We start from the raw sequence: 24,787 nt of genomic DNA, 5'->3' as shown, positions 1-24,787 counted from the left end.
GTTGCTGGTCTTAAAGTGGAGTTTCTGTCTGTTGGTATTAGTATATGTGGTAAATGGACTGAATAATCTCAAGATGATAAGCAGTTTTCAGGGCTCATAGTGGTCTGGTCTCTTGTAAATAGTTGAAAAGTGACCAAAAGCACACGAAAAAGTGACCAAAATCTCATCATGACCCTTTTTTCCTTTGTCAATTTCTCCATCACCTCCCTCTTTGTTTGTTATTTTGTTTCATCTTTTCTTCTTTATTTCTTCTCTTTGAGCTTCCTCCTTTCTTAGGTTTTCTAAGTATGCTTTGTAGTTATGGTAAGCAGACTTAGCAGATGTAAGAAGCTTCTGAGTAACTGGAACCAGTTCTGCCCTATTTCCGAATTTCTTCATCCCAGACATTATATTTAACTTAGCATTGAGAGTTCTCAAAGCCATGATATATTCAAATTCATCACCTACTCTTAAGAAGACCACACAAGAAGCATAACACAAGACGAACATGATGAACCACACAAACACACACACACGCACACAACGTTGAGCGGAGCGTTGACTATTACGAGAGAAAACTAAAAGACTATTATGATAGAAGAAAGAATAGACACAGAAGGGTTCTCAACCCCACTTTGAGAGCTTAAACATTCACCAACCATCCACTTGTCTTTAGAAAGAATAAAAGCTGAAGTGAGAATAAAGCTGACTAGTTCACATGTGGCAGCAAATACTGAAGCTTTCAGAAGAGTAATGAGTAACAAGTTTCCGCCTTTTTCCATTTATTTTTATATTTTTCTTAGAAAACTGCCAATGCAAAACATAAATCACACGAAAAAGTCACTTTACCTCCCAAAAATGTAACCTTTAGTGCCAAATTATAAAAAAAGAAAGTAACTTTTAATGATCAACTTGAAAAAAAGTAACTTTTAGTTAAAAAAGTGACTCGCTATGAGCCCTGAGTTTTCAATATAACCTTAACCTTTCCTCTGATCAACTGGTATGCTGCTTCCCCATCTTTACCCCTCCCTCTGTTTTCATGAGACCAGTCCACCCCTGATATATGTAAGAAATTAGAAACGAAAAAAATTAGTGGCGTTAATCCACTCAACAGAGCAGGATTAGTAACGGAGATTAACATATCGTCGCATGAGAACCAGAGAAACGTAACTCCAAAAATGCTGTTTTCGTTTTCTTCATGTTTGGACATAATTTTGAAAGCTCCACTTGGTGTATATGGAACATAATGCTATCTGTTCTCCTTGTCGATCATTTGTTGTAATGTAGCTCAATTACCATCTTATTAAAATCACATTTTTCTAAGAAAATAATATTTTTTTGTTTTCTCGCCTGTAAACCTACGAAAATGAAGTTACGCTCCTTTGGTTCTCATGCGAGGATATAATAATATAATCTGATTTTTAAGAAGATGCACATACTGGAAAATTAAAAGAAAAAAAAATCATAGTAGGAAATAAGTGTGTGGATTATGGATTAAAAGTTCTTTGTAGAACACACAATAAGCAAATTTCACAGAAGTTTGTTAAAAGTGGGTGACAATGTCTTCTTCTGCACCCAGATAGGAGGAATTTAAAAAAATAAAATAAAATAAAATAAAATAAATATTTAGGGTAACAACTAAAGGTTACAGAAAGTGAATAAATGCCAAAGTACAAGAAAAAAAGAAGAAAAAAGGTATTAGGTTGTTCAGTTGATCCTGTTTTTCATTTTCTTTTTTCAGGGAAACAATATCCACAATGGTGACGTAACGTATCGAACTTATAAGAAGAGTAGGTGCTGAAGAAATTTACAGCGATAATCGACATATACACTACTATACAGGGTGTCCATAAAGTCCATTGCCACCCCTTGTATCTCCGAAACAACAGCGAATATGAGAAAACGCAAAAACACGTCCATCATTATTTTAAGAGACTTAATTTTGAGCTACAAAAGGTCCACCCCAGACACTCCTATATAGGGGTACGTGGGGTCAACTTGAAAATGTTAAATGGCAAATGGGGTCGAGTAATATATCGTTGGAAAAGTCTCGACAAGAGAAATATTTTCTAGAACGTTTCAAGTCCCTATATTGACCCCATACAAAATGACGGGAGTTCACATTTTGTGTGCATGAAGTCCGTTGTCACCACGTGTATCTTCGAAACGACTGCGAATATGAGAGAACGCAAACACACGACCATGTTATTTTAAGGGGTTTGAATTTTGAGCTATAGAAGGTTTACTTCAGACACTCCAATATAGTGGTACGTGGGGTCAACTTAAAAATTTTAAATGGATACGAAATGTGAACCCTGCCATTTTGGATGGGGTCAACATAGGGACTTGAAACGTTCTAGAAAATATTTCTCTTGTCGAGACCTTTTCAACGATATATTACTCAACCCCCTTTGCCATTTAACATTTTCAAGTTGACTCCACGTACCCCTGGACCTTTTATAGCTCAGGGGTGTCTGGAGTGGACCTTTTATAGCTCAATATTCAAGCCCCTTAAAATAATGATAGATGTGTTTTTGCGTTTTCTCATATTCGCAATCGTTCTGAAGATACATGGGGTGGCAACGGACTTCATGGATACCCTGTATATATAAGAAGGGGGTAGGTTCAACGATCATATCAATGTATCGAATTCAACTGTCACAGAATTCACTAATTCTGGGTTGTCCGAACAAAGTATTTATTTGAAACGAATGGCTAAGCACCGACTTCAAAAGTGAACGTATGTAACGAATTAAGTGGCATAATGATTAGTGTATCAGCACATTAAGAATGACAAGGGAAAAATCGAGAGAAAGCACTTGCCTGCAGAGAAACTACGCATACCATTTGAAGGACCAATTTATGCTGATTACAAGCTAATAAAATTCCTGTGCGGTTGAGAACTGTTCTGGAGATTCAACTTGAAGTTTATATGAAAAAAAAAAAATGAGTATATGCGCATGAAAAAAATGAGTATTTAAACGCGTGAAATACATTATTAGCAACGAATGTTGACATACGTATTGAAATCTATCGGGGTAACAGAAGAAACTGTTTTGCAATAACTAATGGGTTTCTTAGTTAAAATTAATCATTATACTGTTCACAATAATGATACGTTAGAGATGAAAATTTTAGTTGTTCTTCTGTTCTATGACGAAAGGACGCGGGCAAAAGACTTCCTTGCACCATGAACATTTTATCTGTGCAATTGGGTTGCATCCGTCAGGGGAACAGTTCGCATAACCAAAGTGAAAAGCAAATTCGATAGGTGATTCCAAAAGTATATAATTTGTTCGGTAACCTGCCTTGTGGAACGCAAACTGTAACAGTCTACTGTATCGCGGTGATCGGAACTGATTTATTAGCATGGACATGAACTTTATTTGATTGTTTCGTTGGTACAATCCGCAGCTAAAAACCTGCAACATGAGTTTGTAAGTTTATTGTGAAACTACGCCTAACAGCGCAAGGAATCAACATAACGTCTAAGTGGTACGAATCACGCCAGGAGAAACCTCGGTGTCCTTCCTTGCACACTTATTTTCGAGCAAAAGACTTCGTCGTTTTACAATAAACTTACATGCTCATGTTGCAGGGTTTTTGCTGCGGACTGTACATCATAACGCCCGGATGATGAAAAATTTCATACTATGCACAAATCTCCTGCAATAATCTTTGATATTCTCAACCATTATCTTTGCCATCTGCCATCCAACTTGCAATGGACAATTTGACTGTAAATGGACCCCAGTGATCAAACAGTAGTAAGGACAAACCATCAGGCTTCGCCATTGGAGAGAATACATCGGTTATGTACTTCCGGCATTCTTCTTTCCTCATCATGCATTTAACGCTGAATCTCTCGAAAAGTCCTCAACCGTACAGGAGTTTTATTAGCTTGTTGTAACGTGCATGAATTGGATTTTCAAATGGCATGCTTAGTTTCTCTGCAGGCGAGTGCTTTCTCCCGAATTTCCCTTGTGAGACCAGGATTCGATACCCAGCCCACTTCGCTTTCTATTCCTTAAATTGCATTTTCTTTTAGTTCTAGGAGGCCGCGGTGGCTCAGTGGTAGAGCGTTCACCTCTGGTGCTTGGGGTCCCGGGTTCGATCCCAGCCCCCGCCAAGTGAACTTTGTGGTGGACAAACACCGTGTGCGTGGGTTTCCTTGGGGTTCTCCTGTTTCCTCCCACCTTCTTCATTCTACCATTTCATTCATCTCTCATCATCACCGTCTCCTTTAGCCTCACCGGCATAACCGAAGGACGTAAAACTCAAAGATTTCTTTTAGTTCTATAAAAACATGAAATAAAATATGTTAGTTTCACGTCCCGCAATTATGTCCTTTAGACTAAAGGATACGGATAATGAAGCAAACAATTGTGAAATTAAATTTTTGTGCTCTCCCACCGCGAATCGAAACCGAGACAACGTGCACCAAAGATACACATGGTAGACACTAGATCAGCGGGGAGGGATTTCTAGTTCTATAGCTGTCAAAATTGCCGAAAGACTGGAAAGAATTCATCATTGTTCCAATTTACAAGAAAGGCAACAAAACTGATTTTAGTAATTATCGAATCATCTCTCTTTGTTCAACATCGTATAAAATCCTCTTAAACACACGCAGATGAAATTATTGGAGATCATCCATGCGGATTTACGTCAAATTGATCAACTATTGATCAAATATTTACCAAATATTCTAAAATAAATGTGAATACAACACCCTTGTATATCAATTATTCATTTGATTCGGAAAGAACTAGAACACGGTTAGGAGAGAAACATTATACAACATTCTTATCGAATTTGGTATACCAAAAAAGCTAGTTAAATTCGTTAAGATAGATTTAAATTAAACCCACTCTTGTCTACGAGCTTTCGCGTCGAGAATGTTTTAAAACAAGGAGATGCGTTGTCGCCATTATTACTCAATTTTATTCTAGAATACACTATAAGGAAAATTAAAGATAGTAACCACGCCTTAACGCTGAATGACATTCACAAATAGTATAACACCCTAGTATAGACACCCAAAAATAGCAAATAAACAGCCAAGTCTGCACCACTAACTCTGAACTTAATTTATCCTATGAGAAGTAATACTCTCAGTTACCAACTATCTTAATAAATCTCTGTTGCACTGGATAAGAAGTGAATCCAGTAGACATCGCGTCTGGTCTCACCCATCGATCTACAAAAGCAAGCCGTTTCCAGGTTCACAAGAGAGAAGCCATCTACTGAACTTCACCATCAACAGCAGGTCAGCGAGAGAGAAATATATTCCTTGCACACACAAATTCACTGCAGTACACTAAACACTACATTTTCTAAATATTTAATAAAAAAACTATTGAATTCAGAATAAAACATACTTCTGTGTCAAGCGATTTATTTCTTTAAAAAAATAAATAAATAAATAAATAAAAGTACCCATATGAGATATTGTAGTATTTAAACTCTACCTTCATCTCTATAACAGTGCCATTAAGGCATATCATCATCATTAACTCAAGGAATTTTCGCTGCTGTCACTTGGGTACTTTCCGGTTTCATTCCAACTTTAAATGATCCTGTTATAATTTCTGTCACGTTTCATTAAAAAAAAAAAAAAAAAGAAGAAGAAGAAGAAGAAGAAGAAAAAACACCTTTCGTTGGAAAGTCGTGACTACGCCAAGTAGCTTGAGTGCGAATTAGCCAATTTAATAAACGGAAAAACATAACATACCTGTCCTTTCCTCTCTTTCGAGTGTTGACTCTTCTGCGCTGGGATCTCATTATCTGAGAATACTTTTCTTCTAGATTCCACACACTTACTATCAAGCTTTCTCCTTTTTTCTGCAATACACACAAAATAATAATAATAATAATAATAATAATAATAATAATAATAATAATAATAATAATAATAATAATAATTATTATTATTTTGGTTAGTATTAGGTTTGGATGAGAAGAATGGAACAACTGTGTTCGAATTCAAATGCAAATCAAAGTCAAAGCCATTAGAAATAAACAAGGATACTATTATATATTAACCGTTTTATTTTTATTTTTTATTTATTTATTTATTTATTTTTTTTTTTTTAGATAAATTACAGACTTTCAGCCAAGTAGTTACAGAATCATCCCTATTTATCCTAGGATCATGGTTTGTACCTCATTCTTCAGAATAGAACAGCCTTTTAAACGGTATTATTCACATTTCCCTACCATGTCCCTGAGGCGGGAAATTTTCAGAGAAATCGAGATTTTTAATTTTTTTTTTTTAAATTTTGAGCCCATCTGGATCCCCCCCTGTGTTAACGCACAGATCTCAAGATAAACTGAAAAATACGAAAGAGTGTACGAAATGTGAGTACAAAATTTCAAGCTTCTATTTTGAATAGTAATGCAGGAAAAAATATTTACCAATGAGTTAAGAACATCCCCATAATGCCCCAGATGACCCCAAAAGACCCGGATGTAATACAAAAATTTTCTCAGACTTTCAGAGACTTTATAGACTTTATAGACTTTCAGTCAAGCGGCTACAGCATCATCCCTATATATCCTAGGATCATGGTTCGTACCTCATTCTCTTCAGAATAGAACAGCCTTTCAAACGGTACATTCATATGTCTCCACCATGTATCTGAGGCGGAAAATCGCGAAAAAAGGGATTATTATTATTATTATTTATCTTTTCCCCCCTCTGGACCTTTTCTGTGTTAATGAAGATATTTGAAACAAATCTGAAAAATACTAAGGGGTGCACTGAATGTGTGTGCGAAATTTCAATATTCTACGTGCAAAAGCAATCACCCAAAAAAAAATAATAAAAATAGGCCTAGCAAAAATTTGATTCTTTTAAGTTATGACGTCATCACACCCTATGTCTCGACGCAGAAAGGCGTGAAATCATACGTAACGTGTTCTACAATTCCTCCAGGCTTGAAAAAACGAAGTAAAAAGCTTTATTAGTACTTTTTTAATCAAATAATGAAGGCACTGCCTTATCGTGTAAAAAAACACGATAAGATTTAAAAGACAATGAAAGGAGGATATCACATTCTTTTTTTTTTATTTTCTACAGACCAGATCATCTGTAGGTGCGAATTCAATAACACGCAATAAGTGAAGAAAAGAATGACTGGATCATGACTCGAACCCGGGATCTTCGGCTTACCGTGCCGATGCGTTAGCCACTACGCTACCCAGTCTGCTTCCCAGAACAGCCACTCACTTTCTCACTCCCGAAGTCAGTGCTCTCCACTCGGACTGGGCACAGTATGCGGAAGATCCCGGGTTCGAGTCCCCGTCATTTTTTCGCTCTTTGTGTGTTAGGGATACTATTACTTTTAGTAATAAAATTCACCCTGTAACTCACCTGAAAATTCATTACGATCATTGTTGTTGGATTCATCATTGTTATTGAATTTCTTTTTCTGCTGCTTCAACTTCATCTGAAAGAAACAAAAAGATATCATGACATTTGATAAAAAAGGACAGATAGAAGAGAAATGTGCACGAGATTACGTAAGTATTTTAATGTGTATATTGCAGCAAGATGATTAGTTATAAAATAATTACACGAGATTATTTTTAAAATCACGTATTTTCTAATACACACTAGGAGTAGCTCCTAACGTCTCTGTGTCAGTTTTCCAGCTACCTGTACTACAATGAGAACATCGGAGTAACGGTCACCACTCTAAATCAATTTTCGTGTTGCTGTGTATATTGAGAAAAATGAAAAAGACAAATAAAATTATTACTTTTATTGTGCTTTGAAAATTCTCTTATATACGTATAAAGGAAGAAAAACAAAACTTTTGAAGATTCATTGATTTTTATGAACGAAAATATTCGTCAAGAATAGTGCTTATGTGCAAAAAAGGGATCAGTAAATTATCCGGAATTTTGTATATATTTCAATTATAATTGTCTTCCGATGATTCACGTCCCTTTAACTCTTCTAGGATTATCTAATTTTATGGTGGGTTTTCTAGTGATATCCCGTGTGCAATTTAATTGTGGATGGTGTCATTTTGTTCCTTATAAGGTAGGGAATGAGAAAAGTGAATGTGGGCATGTCAAACCCGCGACTGGGAGAGGGGAAGAGGTGAGGAGAAATGACGAGTCATCGCTCGCTTAAACCTTTATAACTTCACTCCTAATCATTCGAGATTAATTTTTTTCTTTTTCTTTAAAAAAAGAAAGAAAGAAAGGCACGTTTTACACATTACATCATTATCACCTACCTTTTACGTTAATGTAGCCGTTTTGGTTTATTAAAAAAAAAAAAAAACTGTCAGTCTGTCTGCCAATAATCTGTAGGTTTAGTTTCTAAATTATAATCCATGTTTCATTATAAATACTCGTTTTACATTATAAAGTTTTCTTACATATGGATAGGTAGCAGAAAGTTTTAGGTTTTAGGAAGCAGAAAAGAGAGAAAATAAGTGAAAATTTGAGGTCAATTGCAAAAGCAGATTCTCTAGCCGGAGGAAAACGAGGAAATATGTGTGATTTGTAATACGGAAGGAAGAGAGAAGGTGGCTGAAAATCCTGGAGGAAACATCTATCAAAAACTCTCAGAAATTACAACCATGTGCTCTCAGTGGGGAGACGGTAAGTTCCAGTTTTTGCTTGGTTTATGACACGGTGATGCTTCTGTTAGAAAAACCTACAGGAAATGCAAATCAAATTTCATCTTAGTTGCTACAAGAATTTCACTCATATTTAAAAAAAAAAAAAAAAAAAAAGTGAATAGTTTTTTGACAAAAGAAGATGAAAAAGTGACTCAAACAGAGGATTCGGTTGTCTCTAAGCCTAAGAAAACTGAAAGATGGCTGGGCTAGAAATAAAGGTGATGTCCCATTCTGTTCGTTAGAAGAAGATGAAGCACTTGAGCAGGAGTTTGCGGAGGGAGCGGGGTTGTAATAATCATACAAAATGCACAAGCTCTAAATATATTTTTATTGACATCCTGAACTGTTGAAAACTTATTCTGCTAGTAAAGAACCAGTGAAAGCTTCAACTCACCACGAAGTATCCCAAACATCAGCAAATCGTTATAAAAAGAATGTTCTGGCGGTCGTTAATTGTTTCAAAAATGTCATCAATCCATTTGACTGCACAAGTAATGGCTTAATATTGTAACAAAGACTGTTGCTTCATCTGAAGTACAACGTGACGTTTGTGTAATGCCAGAATTAGGTCTATAAAAAATATCAGAACTTCGCATGAACGAATTGATGATGGTACTGTTAATATCTGAGAACCTCTCCCACAAAACAAATTGAAACTTTTCACAACAATGAGCAAGAAAATAAAAGTGAAAACAAAACTTGGTTTAGTGGAACTTAAAGAAGACAAAAAAAACTCTTCAATCATCTAGTAATTTTATGTCAATCACGTCCAAAAATCAACCTAAAGGAATGTATTGGAAAGTATGAACTATCTGCACTTCCACGTTCCATGTTTGCAGCTGATGGAACAGTGTACTACGTGCAAGTTAAAAGTAAACTCATGCACCATCCACAAGACCTTGAATCTAAAAAGATTTTGAATCGGACCCAAAAGAAACTATAAATCTGGCTAGTTCAACTCAAGATGAAGGAAAAAGATGTTCAGTTGCAGTTGATGGAATTGTAGAGATCCACAAACTGAAAGAGGAAAGGAGACAAGAACATTTTTGATTTGACAAATTAGTTCTGAAAAAAAAAAAAAAAAAAAAAAAAAAATCAAAATCAAAATATGGTGAGTTTTCTGAGTTTCATGTTATCTTTGACTCATACGTAGCTAATATATATTGCAATATTCTATAGGTAGAGTCAATGATGTACACGGGAATTTTTAACCCTTCACCCTTTTATTATAAAAAATATCTTTCAAAAATTTTTGTACAATGTTTCTCGAAGTAAATGTTCTCAGTGTAAGATAATTTCCTGTCAGCACACAATATGTCTTCACAATACATGGAAGTGAGTGTGAAAAATTTAATACGTGTTCCTTACGTTCTGTAAGGAGTTATAAATAGCTACAACCAATTATAATTACAGAAACTGAAAGAAATATTTAGTTGAATTTATTATGAGAAATATCAGAATACATATATTTTTCTTTGTACTATATGCTCCATAGGAGCGAAATCAATGAAAATTTAAAAAGTGGCCAAATAAATACGACTGAACTGGATCTCCCGCTTACTGTGCTACTGCGTTAATAATTACGCAATCAGTCCACTTTTGAAGCCATTCAGGTAATAAGAACTGTTCCTGTTGTGCTTGAACTGGAAAACCCAGTGTTTACATTAATGAATACCTATGACAGTTGTATTACATATTATGTATTTGGTCTAGGAATTAATTCGTGCGGGTGGACAAGAGATGGCGCAACGAACGGAGCGTCCCACAGTTCCGTGTATCCACACATGTGTTGCAAACCCCTGTCATCGCGTATCGTTCGTAGTATAGGGCAGTGGATTAAAGCGTCAACAACACCAGTATGTAGTTAAGTGAAATTGGCGCAATTTGTGCCTGATAAAGTGTTTTTGCGGGGTGTCCTGCTGCATTACTTTAACATGCAGAAAAGTGAGACTGAAAGTCATCGTATTTTGGTGGAAGTGTATGGTGACCATGCTCTAGCTGAGCGAACGTGTCAGAAGTGGTTTGCACGGTTTAGAAGTGGTGATTTCGGCTTGGCAGACCAAGAGCGAGCTGGACAGCCAAAAAAATTTCAAGACGAAGAATTGACAGCATTGCTCGAGCAGGATTCGTGTCAAACGCAGGAACAACTTGCAGCAGCATTAGGCGTTGATCAAACAACAGTCTCCAAACGCTTGAAAGCCATGGGAATGATTCAAAACATGTCACATTGGGTTCCACATGAATTGAAAGACAGAGACGTTGAAAGACGAAAAACCATTTGCGAATTGCTGCTTCAACGACAGAGCAGAAAGGGGTTTCTGCATCGAATTATTACGGGTGATGAGAAGTGGATCCACTACAAGAACCCTAAACGAAAAAAAGGCCTGGGTGAAATCAGGTGAACCAGGTCCATCACAACCAAAACGAGATATTCACTGTGCACAGGTTATGCTGTGCATATGGTGGGATATGAAAGGTGTGGTGTACTATGAGCTGCTGCAACCGGGTGAAACTATGAATGGAGAACGTTATCGACGACAATTAATGCGTTTGAAGCAAGCTCTGGCCAGAACACGACCAGAATGGGAGAACAGACATGATAAACTTATTGTTCAACATGATAACGCTCGCCCACATGTCGCAAAACCGGTCAAAACCTATTTAGAAAATGTCGGATGGGAAGTTTTACCCCACCCGCCGTATTCACCAGACGTTGCTCCTTCGGACTACTACTTGTTCGATTGCATGAACAACGATTTGATTGGACAGCGGTTTACTTCTTCAGAAGATATCGAAACATAGGTCTCTGACTGGATCGCTTCCAAGGATGAGGACTTCTTTCGCCACGGAATCCGTACATTGCCTGACAGATGGGCGAAAGTGGTGGCTAGCGATGGACAATATTTTTCTTAAGGTATTTATGTATTTTGTGTTTGTACTACAGCTTCAATGTGTGCGTACCAACCGCACGAATTAATTCCTAGACCAAATATATGATAAATAGAAGTAAGTCGGGATTATAATGCTGCAAATTATGGATGTGTTAAAATGTCAAATAATACTTTTGACAAAATAAATACTTCCAAATATCTAGGATCAATATTAACAGGCCAAAGCCATATTCGGGAAGAAATTAAATGTCGGCTAAAAACAGGAAATTCGTGTTATTATTTAGTTGAAAATCGCGAATTTTGTCGAGGAATTTGAAACTTAAAATATATAGAACTATAATCATGCATGTTGTCTTGTATGGTTGCGAAACATTGTCGCTTACTCTGAGGGAAGAATAGATTGATAAGTGTTTGAGAACAAGGTCCTGAGACGAATATTCGGACGCAAGAGAAAAGAGAATGCGGAATGGCGGAAACATCATAACAAGGAACTACATAATTTATACCGTTTACCAAACATTCTTAGGGTTATCAAGTCTAGGAGATTCAGGTGGGCAGGTCATGTAGATAGAACTGAAGAAAGTAGGAACGCTTTCGAAGTTTAAACTCAAAATCCAATCGGAAAGTTACCATTAGGAATACTTGGACGCAGATGGGAGAACAATATGAAGATGGATTACCCAGAAATAGGAACACAAAGTAGAAACTGAATCCAGTGGCTAAGACCAGAAGTCAATGGAGAGCTTTTGTGAACACGGCATTGAACCTCTGAGTTCCATAGGTCATAGAGTGAGTTAGTTATATATGATATAAGGAGGAACTAATCCGTTTTTCTTTACGCCACACCCTCTATGATCCATGTGTGTCAGATTCAAGTGTTTTGAATGGCTGAGCACGACCTCACGATTGAAACTGTGTGGCTGATCGGAGAAGTGACTATGTAGTGTAGTCTCACAACATCGGCATGGGAAGCCGGAATCCCGATTCAATTCTCACTTACTGGTTGAATTTAGTTAGAAAATATATTTCACCTTTTCCTCCTTCTGCGCTTTTATCAGTTCATGTCTCTTCCTTTTTTCCTCCTTCAAGCGGTCCTTCTCTCTCCGTATCGTTTCATGCACCTCTCGCTGCAAACGATGAACCAAATCCTTTCCGGCAGCGAATGACATATCTTCTGGTGCCTCGTCACTATCCGAATCGCGATTCGACTTCTCAAGGTTCATTTCTGGTTCTACCTTGGAAGGCCTTTTATCTGAAACATTAAATTTTATGTTTATGATAACGAATATTTGTCATGACAGATTTTAATTTTTATTTACGTTACATACTATATATCAAGTGAAACCCAAAAAAACACAAACGCATCTCAAGTTACTTGATTATTATAATACTTAATGAAAACAACCAGACTCCTTTTAAATACGAATGGTCATGCCTTGAATTTCGATTTACTGATTCACTCATACCGTTTTTCAGTGTTCTCTGACATTGTTTTCGGTGACGGCTAGAAATTGCTAATCGGTGGCGTCACTGGATCCCTTCCTGTGAAGCTTTTCTGTGTGTGTGTGTGTGTGTGTGTGTGTATGAGAGAGAGAGAGAGAGAGAGAGAGAGAGAGAGAGAGAGAGAGAGAGAGAGAGAAAGTTCGTTTGGCTAGTGGAAAGTGCTCAACAGTTATCTGGAATTTCGTTACTATTTTACTCACAGAAACGATAAAGATCTAAGACTGGTGACGAGCATTACTAACTGTACTACAAACGTTTTCCAAAACGAACCTAAGAAGAATTAATTTTTTTGAAATTTATATGAAATTGTTCATTAAATGTATTTGATTAAATTAGCTAATGACGCAATAACTATTGAGTTAATACCTAGTATTGAACAACACCAACATCATCTCTCTATGACTTACGAGTCCAAAGATATGGCTCCTTAAATCTTCCGAAACCGGAACTTTTTTGGTCAATATCTGGGGAACGGTCGCCAGAGGCCAATGGCCACCGATTACTATTTGGTACCAAAATGTTCACTACCCTCTTGGGTATTGATCAACACCAATATCATCTCTCTATGACTTACGGTTTCCGAGCTATGACTTCTTAAATCTCCAGAAATCAAAACTTTTTTGGCCAGTATCTCGGGAACCGTAAGAGTGGGGCGAAAAATTCCATCACTTCTTTCAGATAGCTTTTGATGCTCTATCGAATGGGGGGCTCAACATTGAAAAATTCGCAAATAACACATACACACACAGAGAGAGAGAGAGAGAGAGAGAGAGAGAGGGAGGGAGAAGGAGAATTCAGTAACGAACTTTTCATTGAAAATATTCCTATAGTTATTAAGGAGCGAAGTTATCTACTTTTCCTCAGAGGAGATCCATAAAAAGGAAAAAAGGAAATGAAATTTTTGAGTTTTACGTCGCACGTTCCATAAAGAGGGAGGAACCTTAACAATATATCCAGCTATTTTTAGACGTCACAGAAGAAAATGGCAGAGAAATGACACTGAAATTATATCAGTAAATCATAATAAATTGAGGTTTAACTCGAACCCTTCTTACTTTAACTATGCATCCTAAAATATCTATAGAAAATAGGACTTTCAATTTCTTCCTAACATTGTTGAAGGTGATACAGCGTTGTTACATCAAGACAAGCAAATGATGTATATGTAGCATCGGTTATTAATATATAAATATAGTGGTTCCAATACATTCATACACAGATACAAAATCATTAAAACTATACAACTATGATTCCAGTCAAAGACAAATATTTTAATTATTCGAGCATTTACGTGCACAAAAAAACTATCGTGAGAATTAAAACAATCTATCATTCTTCTTTCGGCTTCACATGAAAACAAATTTTTGATATCTGGTAGGCTCCCTTACCACTCTCGTTGGAGTTTGAAAGTTACGGATTATTTTCTCTTCGTATAGTTGGGTGTCCCTATCTTTCTTTCAGAAAAATAGTTTCTCGAAGAAAGAAAGAAAGAAAGAAAAAAAAAAACTTCTGTAATGTTTTTGCTGTTACTACATCTTTTTCTTGAAATGAAATTTTTGAGTTTTACGTCCCACGGTTATGCCGGTTAGGCTAAAGGAGACGGTGATGATGAGAGATGAGTGAAATGGTGGAATGAAGAAAGTGGGAGGAAACGGGAGAACCCCGAGAAAACCCACGAGCACGGTGTTTGTCCACCACAAAGTTCACTTGGCGGGAGCTGGGATCGAACCCGGGACCCCAAGCACCAGAGGTGAACGCTCTACCACTGAGCCACCGCGCCCCCTACATCTTTTTCTTCTCACCGCCAAGTGGAAAACGCTCTTGCCATAAACTCCTGGTTCATATACAGAGACTGATTTGTTTCCATCCGAACAGGTTGAAGTTGTTGCTATTCCTAAGATATTCCATCCTGGCATCATCAATCACGCTCGATTTGATAACCATCGGTATAGGTCATTGTACGACATCGCAATTCCCACTGCAACAGACATAGTTGTAGCTGTACCAGGGGTATTATGACCCACTTCTGCTCGCATACTTTCCAGAGCCCATTTACCATGCGAAGCCGATGTGACGAAAGGGACCGTTCGGGAAGTCCAAAACCACAGTAATTTATGGGACCAGACTACACTCTTAAACGTGAATATCCTCGAACGGAATACCAGTTGCAGCTGCCATGTGTTGCTAGAAGGCCAGCCATGTTTTGTCCATATGACTTCAAACTTAGCCCTGCTGCAGTGCCACTGATGGATGTACGGTATTTCGTGTATGTAAACTGGATATACGACATGTTCTTGGTAATAAGCAGCATTGATCAGCACTGATTATTATCATTATTTTTTACCTTACGAATCTTGGGATTCTCTCGAAGCAAAATTAAGCAGCAACCATAAAACTTTTCGGGAAACCTTTGCATTGAGTACGAATTACATCCATCATTTTCAAGAACACTTCTGTAGGTGATGTAGGTACGCCCGAACTTTTTTCACAGTCACTTTGATAGATCCACGCTTCGCACAGTATTGTTGCTCTGTAAAACCCGGCTTGACACATGTGGCTGTCTGCAACTTGTTCGGATGCAAAAGGATCAGCCTTTGTAAACGAAGAACTTAGTAAGCTGACGGTTGGGATTATCCTTACTGAGGATGGAACTTGCAGTTTGTAAATATAAACTACTTATTATTAAAGTCGTGTTTCTACCTTAGTGTAATATCTTGTCAATGTTTATTTAGATTTCCTTAGCCCAAATTTAATTTTGGCTCTTTCACGTTCCTGACAATATTGCAGTCTATATGGCGAGAAGATTAAAGCGGGAACCAGGTAAAACATTACGAGATATGAAAATATTAATATTATTTAAATAATAAGGACAAACATTTGTTTCTCGAACCAAGATAGGGCGCACCACTAAAAAGAAAAGGAAGACGTTCTTAACTTTCAAACTAACAAGGAAGGTGAAGGAGCTTATTGAATGTAAATGAAAATTAGATATTAATGAAAGAGGAAGCCGATTTTTTTAAAACACATTATATCCTCTGTAGATATGAACTCTATATCGCACAAAGAGTGAAAAAGTGACCGACTGGACCAAGACTCGAACCCGGAACCTCCGGCATACCGTGCCGATGTGTTTACTACTACGCCACCCAGTCCGTTCCCCAGAACAACCACTCACTCTCTCTCTCGAGGTCGGTGCTCTGCACCCAGATCATGTGGGCTGTACCACAGAACCACCTGTGCTTGGACAATCCCACCTATGACGGATGTAGATTTATATGTATCTAAAGTGAATAACTGAGCAAAGAAAATGTATTTTTTTCTTTCTCTTCTTTTCGATCGGTTACTCAACACCTAGTCATTTTTAGCCTCTATATTCACGGAAACTCTCAACAACAAAAAAGTACTATAGCTTACCAAATGTAACAAACATAATATAATGGCAATAAAGCACATTATCTTGTCCTTCTTATCAGTTTTCAATTAGTATATCAGTTTACAATAGGTACCCAATAAAAAAGAGAAATAAATTGGATTCAAATTGATAATTATAGTGAAGTGAACGGTTTCAAGAAAAATACTTCCAATGCAAACGGAGAATGACCTCAAATAAGCCTTACCATTTATGGTATGAGTATTATTTTCTTCTTCCAGAAAGCCGCCATAAACATTTAAACCAGTGTCAGACTCAATGTCTTCCATCTCGGCCTACAAAGAGAAAAATAAATTAGCACATAATGACATCTAAATATGGAATAACATATACACTGATACTAAATCCAGTACAGAAGGTTGTTCCGTGTATGTTTGACCAAACGCGATTCCTTCTTCCAGCACGCACAAATGAACTCACCTGACCTTTCAGGCGTGTATGTCAGTGTAATGAGTAAGCTGACAAGGACTGTTTGGGTTTCTTCAGTGCGCCAAAAATTCCGCCCAAACTGATCCGGTTTCGGAAGGAATACGTTTTACAACTTTTCTAAGTACCTTTGTTTTCTCGCCGGGCCGAAAATGCCCCCAAAACTGAAACGCTTTTGAGAAGGATATATTGTGGCCCTTTACGATGCGAAGTTTAATGTTCAATGATCGCGTAGTTCCGCCGTTCGGTACTCTAACAAAGGGACGAGAACACGATCATGCACATAAGCCTCCATCAGCAAGCAGGCGAAACTTTGCAGAATGGTCTCGTCTAAGATAATCCCTCACTCCAAAGATAGAAGACGAATCATTTACATGTACCTTTGAGAACTGACAACTTCATCTTACGCCGCCAACTGAAAACGTTTTGAAAAGTTGTTCAAGTCAAGCAGTCATCACTTTACCGATGCCTAACAACAGGAACGCAAGTGAAATGCTTGGAAACTGTACAATCGGTATCTGGCAAACCGAAGATGGTGGTACTTTGCTACATTGGCTGTACCTTCCCAACTGCGTCAAACCAAGAGCCAAAGGCGCGATGTGCTTCACAAAATGGATCTGAACGTGCAAAAAGGCTTCCCCGAAAGGGTCCATAGTAGTTCCTGGTTACTGTCACCGAGGCAAACTGAAGCTTTGTAAGGTGAGGACGAACTGCGAAGTCAACATGTAGAATACCAGTAGATCCTGAGCAGAAGGTACCAGAAATTTAGGGAAACGAAATCAATATGGTCAGATCCATTAAGACAAAGCTTCATCACACACTTTAAGATTCCCCCTTGCACTTTACCAGGATATGAAAGAGGCTACAGAAATACAGGTTATATCTTTCAATGAGATATCTCTCTCAAGTTTTCAGACCCAAATCCAATGGACTTTTATAGATTTAGACTGCTTAAAAGGGTTTTTGGGAAGTACATGGTCTCTGGAAAGTTATAACAAGGGAATGAAACACGACCCCCCCTTCCCCCGTAGTGATCCAACGGACCCTTATGTAATGGAAACGTTGCCAGGTCATCAGTCGGAACATGAAAGATACTTCGAGCACTGTTGTACCTGGTGTATGGAGTTTTCTAACTATTTGGTAAGTAGTATTTAGTCATATATGCACGGAACAGCTTCTATATCAACGGTAAGTACAATAGTCTTAGTTTTATGCACAACCTCTCAGGTTTCCGAACCATCACATACAAAATGTACGGGAAGCATCACAGAACGACTTTGTCTGTATGAGCGTGTATCACTAGCTACAGAGCTAAAACCTTTTTTTTCTCTCTCTCTCTCATATGGATTCAGCTCCAAGGATGGGTACCATTTTTACTGTCAACCTTCTACGAATGCCCGTTTCACAACAATTCCTATTTTTACAGGACTCTTTCGGTTTATCAAATGAGGATAATTTGGGAGTAAAAAATTATCCACACACTTTCGCCACCGCTATGTTTAGATTGTGTGCACTACCTTCTATCCAGGGTGACCAAGGAAACGGGAAATTTTGAATCTAGAATTACCAACACTGTATGGATGACATTTGTTCCAGACCGATAAGACAACATTAAGAAGACTTTGCCATTTAGTAATAATGAAGCATTGAAGTTGTGAGGAACTTGTGTTCGCTGAAAGCATTTGGTAAGAACGGTGACATTCTATGGCTTCTGAGATCCCCTGAATTCAGTGTGTGCGATTTCTCTCTGTGGTGAAAATATGGAAACATCTCGCAAGCAAAGAATATAGTACACGTCCTGCGAACATCGCTGAACTGAAACTGAGGGTTAAAGAACTCATTGACATTTCTCAAGATGTGATAAACTGAAGATTCCAGCGAACTTCCGAAACATGCTCGCAACGCCGAGATGGGGATATCTTCAATAAGTAAAGCGACATGTAGGTGTCATAGTTAATGGCATACTCTCTACATCTATCTCCATTAAATGTATTATTTCCTGTGTTGATTAGTGCATTTTACGTCAATTAAAAATTTTCCTGTTTTCCTGCACCATCCTGTACCGCATCCATAATTTGCAGTATTACGATATCGACGAACTTCCATGTATTTAGTTTTCTCTGTATTTTACGCCTAAATGAAGGAACCACTTTGCGCAAAGTAATACGATACAAAAGAAGCCGTCATCCGTGCCTTACAGCGCGACATCGACAACGATTGACGCGCTGACGAAGTATCGTACCTTCTACACGTGTGACAGAAGGTGATAGAGACGGGAAGCGATTACACTGAAGGAATGAAACAACTGTTCTTCTGTGCATAAAGATAGGTATGAATTATAACAATGTTGCATTACTTTTAACCCAGCTCTTGTACAATGTAACACTGCAGTGATAATGCTATGAGAGTTTATCTTCATTGTTCCATTTATCCTCCTTATCCCATCACACTCACATAATCACTACGACAGTGTATTATAAAGTGCGAGGGCAGAAGGCAGTGCACACAATCTAAAGAGAGTTATGACGGACGTGGGGATAATATTTGACTTGTCCATGTAGTTATACAATGTGAAATTAAACTCGCTTGTATTAATTATTGGGCTACGGTTTCAAACCTTTTTGACCTCGACCTAAGCTTTATTTTATTTTATTTTTTTTAAACATATTCGAGAATATCCCATACAGTTTCATCATCATACTTGAAGAACCTGTGTCCTTCCCAACGACCAATAAATGGAGTCACTCTGCAAGCAACAGAGACACTTTAATTTGCTGCCCAATTAAAGAAACATCTTGGATCGGTGACTATCACGTCTTTAACAGGATAACGATTTCCAGATGTTTGAAGTTAAGTCTTGGCCGAGATCAATGCTACTCTGCAAAGCTACAAGTTTCCAGATTGGTTATGGCTGAGTTCCTGTTCCTCACTGTAATCTTACCACTTGAATTGCAATTGAAGGTTTGTAGAAACTTATACTAATCAGTTACGAAGAACTTTTCTTCATTACTAAAATTGTGTGTCTGGGTGCCAGGCAAAGTAAAACCTATATGAGACGCCGGTCCGCCATAAAGTGAATAATTGTGAAATAGGAGATGGTTAGAGTTTAGCATCCCTTTTCAGTACTCAGGGTATACGAGACGCGAACCTTCAGTTTAAGTTTGAGGATTTAGGATTGAGATTTCTGGGCTTTCGGCATCTATGGCCATTTAGCTCGTCACGTATGAGGGATGATGTCCCTCGGCGAGCACGCTATCCAGGGAAAGGGAAGGAAGGAAGCGGCCTGGGACCTATAAGTTAGGTACCACCCCGGTATTTGTCTGGTGTGAATGGGGAAAACCCAGGAAAACCTCATTCAGAGTGGCTGGCCTGAAAAAGCGTTTTACACTTTTTAGGCCAAGCGCCACCACCGAAGGCGAGAGCGTTAGCGACTACGCTACGCGGGAGCACTCAGTTTTAGTTGGAATCTGAACCACGGTATGCATTCAAATTTTAAGGCTCTCACACCAGGAATCGAACCTGGGATTATCTCATGCATCGAAGGCGTGCACGCTATAATTCAATTGATATAACTTGTTCCTTGAGACAGTTGTTTTCCCGTTATTTTCCTTCCTGCACGTGGTCCTAACAATCAGCCAAGAAGGACTGTTTCTATGGCAACAGCACGTTCAGCCAATTATAGTGGTTCATTTTCCTCGCTCTGCGATAGTAAACATCCCACCCTCTCCGCATGTTGCCAGTTTGAATATAAACAAATGCACATGGTTTTAGTCGAATGTCAACTTGAGTAGTGGACCTGGTGGTTATTGAAAGCATTCCTTTTAATTCATGTTTGTTCATTTAGCATTCTACATTTAGTAAACGTTAATATGGAAAAGAAACATTTCACTTGTTCTACTTGTGTACTTTCAATATTCGACGCAAAAGCTGGCAACGCAGCATTGAGCACCACGTGCGCGCAGCGAGCTGTCACATGGGACAAGTAGCATCAATCGCACTATAGCAACTAGACCTGCGGAGAGGGCGATTATGAAATAATTGGTGGGAGGAAACGGAAGTAAAACATAAAAACCTATCAAGACGGTGTTGTCCACCACGAGCCCATATGGCCTGACATCTAACCAGAGTTTTCTCACAACAGAGGTGAACGCTCTACTCTTAAGTCAACGTGCCCCCATTTAATCATGGTGTGAATACCAACAACAGTAGATATTTACTATTTACGACGTTCTCATACAGCAGGAATAATTTTGCACTGTAATATATAAAAAGCACAAACTAATTTCTAGGTAATAGTTGCTTATGGAAAGTGGATATATTACAAGGTAATCAAATAAGTTCATGCCGATTCTGATGTCCCATTATTCATGGACTCATAGAGAGGAAAAGAAATGACGCACATGCCTGACAAGCGATTGGGAGTTAGTTTGACCATCAACTTTCAATAGTGCACGTTGCACACACACAGCAGTCATGGCTCGTTCAGTGTCAAAGAAAAATGGAAGTGCAGAATAAGCTTGTTCGGAGAAACCTCGGAGCTGTTGCCCACATGTGTTGGATGATTAGGCTCTGAAACCAGCCATTGAGGAGGACAGTGGCCTAATGTATGATGAAATTGCAGAAAGTTTTCATGTTTCCGCTGAAACACTGAGACTGCATATGCATAGGATAGGAAAGTCATAAAAGTTAAGCAAGTGGGTACCCCACACATTGTCGGCAGCCAACAAGGAACAACGAGAGACAAACTGTATGTCCTTATTCACTCGGCACCTGAACACACCATCTTTGATCACTTGCTCACTGGTGACGAAAAGTGCGTACTCTATGGCACTCCCAAGCGTACTAGACATTGGTTGTCAGCACGTGACTCTGTTCCTTGCACTCCAAGAGCACCTCTGCACCCACGAAAAGTTATGCTCTCTGTATGGTGGAATTGTCGACGAGCTCCTTCCACTTAGTCAAACATCACTGCTCACCTCTTCTCTCAGCTATTGCCGTTCATTGCGGCAGAAGGACCCGGCATTGGTGAATCGCAAGGGTGTGCTGTTCCTGCAACGCGATGCCAAGCCACATGTTTCAAAGAGGACCCGGGAGATCCTTCAGCAATTTGGCTGAGAGATACTGTGCCATGCACCACATTCACCGTATCTTGTGCCAACAGATTACCATCTGTCTCATTCCCTCGTCAACCACCTCCGCGGGAGATCCTTCGCAAATGAACGAGAACGCACTCAAGGACTACTTTACATCCAAGATCACAGAGTTTCACCAGGATATTGTGCAGATGGACGAACGTTGGCAAGAGATGTTGGATCTAATGGAGATTACTTCAAAACCTAAAGGTACGTACCGTTCATTGTATTGTTCTTTGTTTATCACTGCTCTGGAGCGGTAAGAACTTTTTGCGGTTATTTTATACTTTTTGTTTCAAAGTACAGTTACTTTCTGTGCGTTGGATATTCCTCAATGAAACTGATGCTAGTTTACGTAGACATGTTTCACTATATTGGTGTAAAATAATAAATAAAATGAAAAGCAAGTAAGAATATTAACAAACCTTGTTCCTTGTGTCAATATCTAATTTGAAAGACTATATAAATTATCTTACCTTCGGATGTTTTCCATTTTTCATCATATCGAAATACCTCAATGGCTTCTCTTTCTTCTTGGGGCTACGATTTTTATAGCGAGATTTTTTGCCATCAGGTGATTCAGCTAAAAAGAAAAGAGAAAAAAAGATCAAAATAAGTACGACACGTGTTTTGAAGTATTTTTTGCGATAATAACTATTGGCCAGCTTGTGAATTACCTTGTAAAGTCAGTTCATTCTGTTAAAGAAAGACATATTTGTGTTATGTGAATCTATCGACACTTACTTCTGTTTATCGATGTTTGACAGACAAAAGGAGCTACGGATTTCTCGAATATTTCAACTATTTTTTTCTAATTTTTATTTATTTATTTGAGGTGGAAAGGTAATGTCAAATTTAAAACCTGCCAGACAGTTCAAATTTGAATCGGTTACCTATTCGACGGATGCTAAATTTTGTAACGGAAACGTAAATAAAGGGACGTATGAGGGATAAAAATAATACATTTACATACCAGGCAATCCTTTCATAAGACTTCTATGGGTATGAATTCGTGTTAGATTTAAAGGTAGAATCTACTTGGCACAGAAGTTGGAAAGCTGAAGTCAATTTCTACGGGATCTTAACTTCACGCCTCCAAGTCCAGGCACTTGATCTTTAAATTATCTTTGAATTGCGAAGAGAAAAATAGTGACCAATGTTTCTGATCTGGCTACTGAATTCAGACCTGAAACTTTATGCCCTGAACTAAAGTCTACTGAATTCAGACCTGAAATTTTATACCTTGAACTAAAGTCTACTGAATTCACACCTGAAACTTGATGCCCTGAACTAAAGTCTACTGAATTCAGACCTGAAACTTTATGCCCTGAACTAAAGTCTGTAAGTAAGAAAGAAAAAATCCATATCTACAGGATTTGTCCGTAAAATAATGAGGCTGGCCGCTGCGTGGTGCTCCAGTTGCCAGCAGCGCGTTTGTTGGCAAGGAGATTCGTGGTGAGGGTCTAAACTATGCAACACACCAGGCGGTAATAACTCCGAGCTCTTACGCAATAGAGGATCACGCGTGAAGCAAAAGCTAATTTTGAAAAATGAAGCGTTCGCTGGAGCAGAGGTACGCAATTAAATTTTGCTTTCACTTGGGCAAAACCGATTCCGAGACGCCTGCCTTGGTCAAGGTGGTTTACAAAGATGACATCCTGTCAAGGGCTCAACGTTTTCTGGTGGTTCAGTACGAATGATTTCCACAAAAATGCGGCCAAAGTAAGAAATCTCTTGCACTCCGAAAAATTTAATCACGCTGTTCCAGCGAACGCTTCATTTTCTACGTTTTCTGTAGTGACAAAAATCCAAAAACAGTTTTTGCGCTACGCGTGATCCTTATTGCATAAGCGGACTCGACTCGGACGCGACTACCGCCCGGTGTGTTGCTTAGCTTAGAGCCCCCATCACAAATCTTCCGCCGGGGAGCGCACTGCTGGCGACTGGAGTGCCACGCGGCAGCCAGTCTCTTTACTTTACGTACAACCCCTGTACATTTCTAAAAATTTTGTTACTGAAAAAGGTATCAATATTATGATTTTGTACCCACAGAGACATTCGAAAAAAATAAATCTTCATTTAAATGTAGAACAGCTTACCAATCTACAGTGTAATTCAAATAAACTTGGCCACCCACTTCTCTTTGAAGAGCCCTGTACTTTTACCCATAATCGGAATTAAATTAAACAAATGTGGGTTGTCTTTGCCCAACAAAGATCTTCATTTGAAGCTAAATTGTTAGAATTTCCTACGTAGTGTTGTTAGAATATGTCCTTTTAAATTGAAACGGTTGGCCAAGACTTTTTGAACAAGATTGTACAAAGGAAACACAGTGTCACGGTAACAAAGGATGTTATCTTGTCCTCCTTAATTATTATTAATCAGTACTACTTCTTTGATTTACAACAGATGTAAAAAAATGAAATGAAATCTTTAAGTTTTATGTCCCACGGTTATGCCGTCTAGGCTAAAGGAGACGGTGATGATGAAAGATGAGTGAAATGGTGGAATGAAGAAAGTGGGAGGAAGCGGGAGAACCCCGATAAACCAATGAGCACGGTGTTTGTCCACCACAAAGTCCACACGGCGCAAGCTGGGATCGAACCAGGGACCCCAAGCACCAGAGGTGTACCCTCTACCACTGAGCCACCGCGTCCCCCAACAACAGATGTAGGGGCACGAGTTTTTCGCACTAAAAATTTGAAAATTTCGCATTTCGCTTTTCATATTTTGCATTTCGTCGCATTTTCCAAATGAAGTTTCGCATTTTGTAGTTCCTGTGGAAAA

At 38.4% G+C, this 24,787-nt stretch overlaps 1 protein-coding gene across 2 annotated transcripts in view; it reads right to left on the bottom strand.

The window, feature by feature from the left end:
* LOC145663867 (uncharacterized) overlaps nucleotides 1–24,787 on the bottom strand; it is a 58,939-nt gene that overhangs the window by 19,088 nt on the left and 15,064 nt on the right. For both annotated transcript variants that reach the window (XM_081729999.1, XM_081730000.1), the window contains exons 4-8: nucleotides 22,477–22,583; nucleotides 16,630–16,717; nucleotides 12,541–12,761; nucleotides 7,355–7,430; nucleotides 5,714–5,823 (exon numbers count right to left, since the gene is read on the bottom strand). In XM_081729999.1, the coding sequence (XP_081586125.1) occupies nucleotides 5,714–5,823; nucleotides 7,355–7,430; nucleotides 12,541–12,761; nucleotides 16,630–16,717; nucleotides 22,477–22,583 (602 nt within the window). The remainder of the gene's footprint in view (nucleotides 1–5,713; nucleotides 5,824–7,354; nucleotides 7,431–12,540; nucleotides 12,762–16,629; nucleotides 16,718–22,476; nucleotides 22,584–24,787) is intronic.

The sequence above is a fragment of the Thermobia domestica genome, chromosome 11 (genome assembly GCF_964235325.1).
Source record: "Thermobia domestica chromosome 11, izTheDome1.hap1.1, whole genome shotgun sequence".
Lineage (NCBI taxonomy): Eukaryota > Metazoa > Arthropoda > Insecta > Zygentoma > Lepismatidae > Thermobia > Thermobia domestica.
This window is presented reverse-complemented; position numbering and strand designations above follow the sequence as displayed.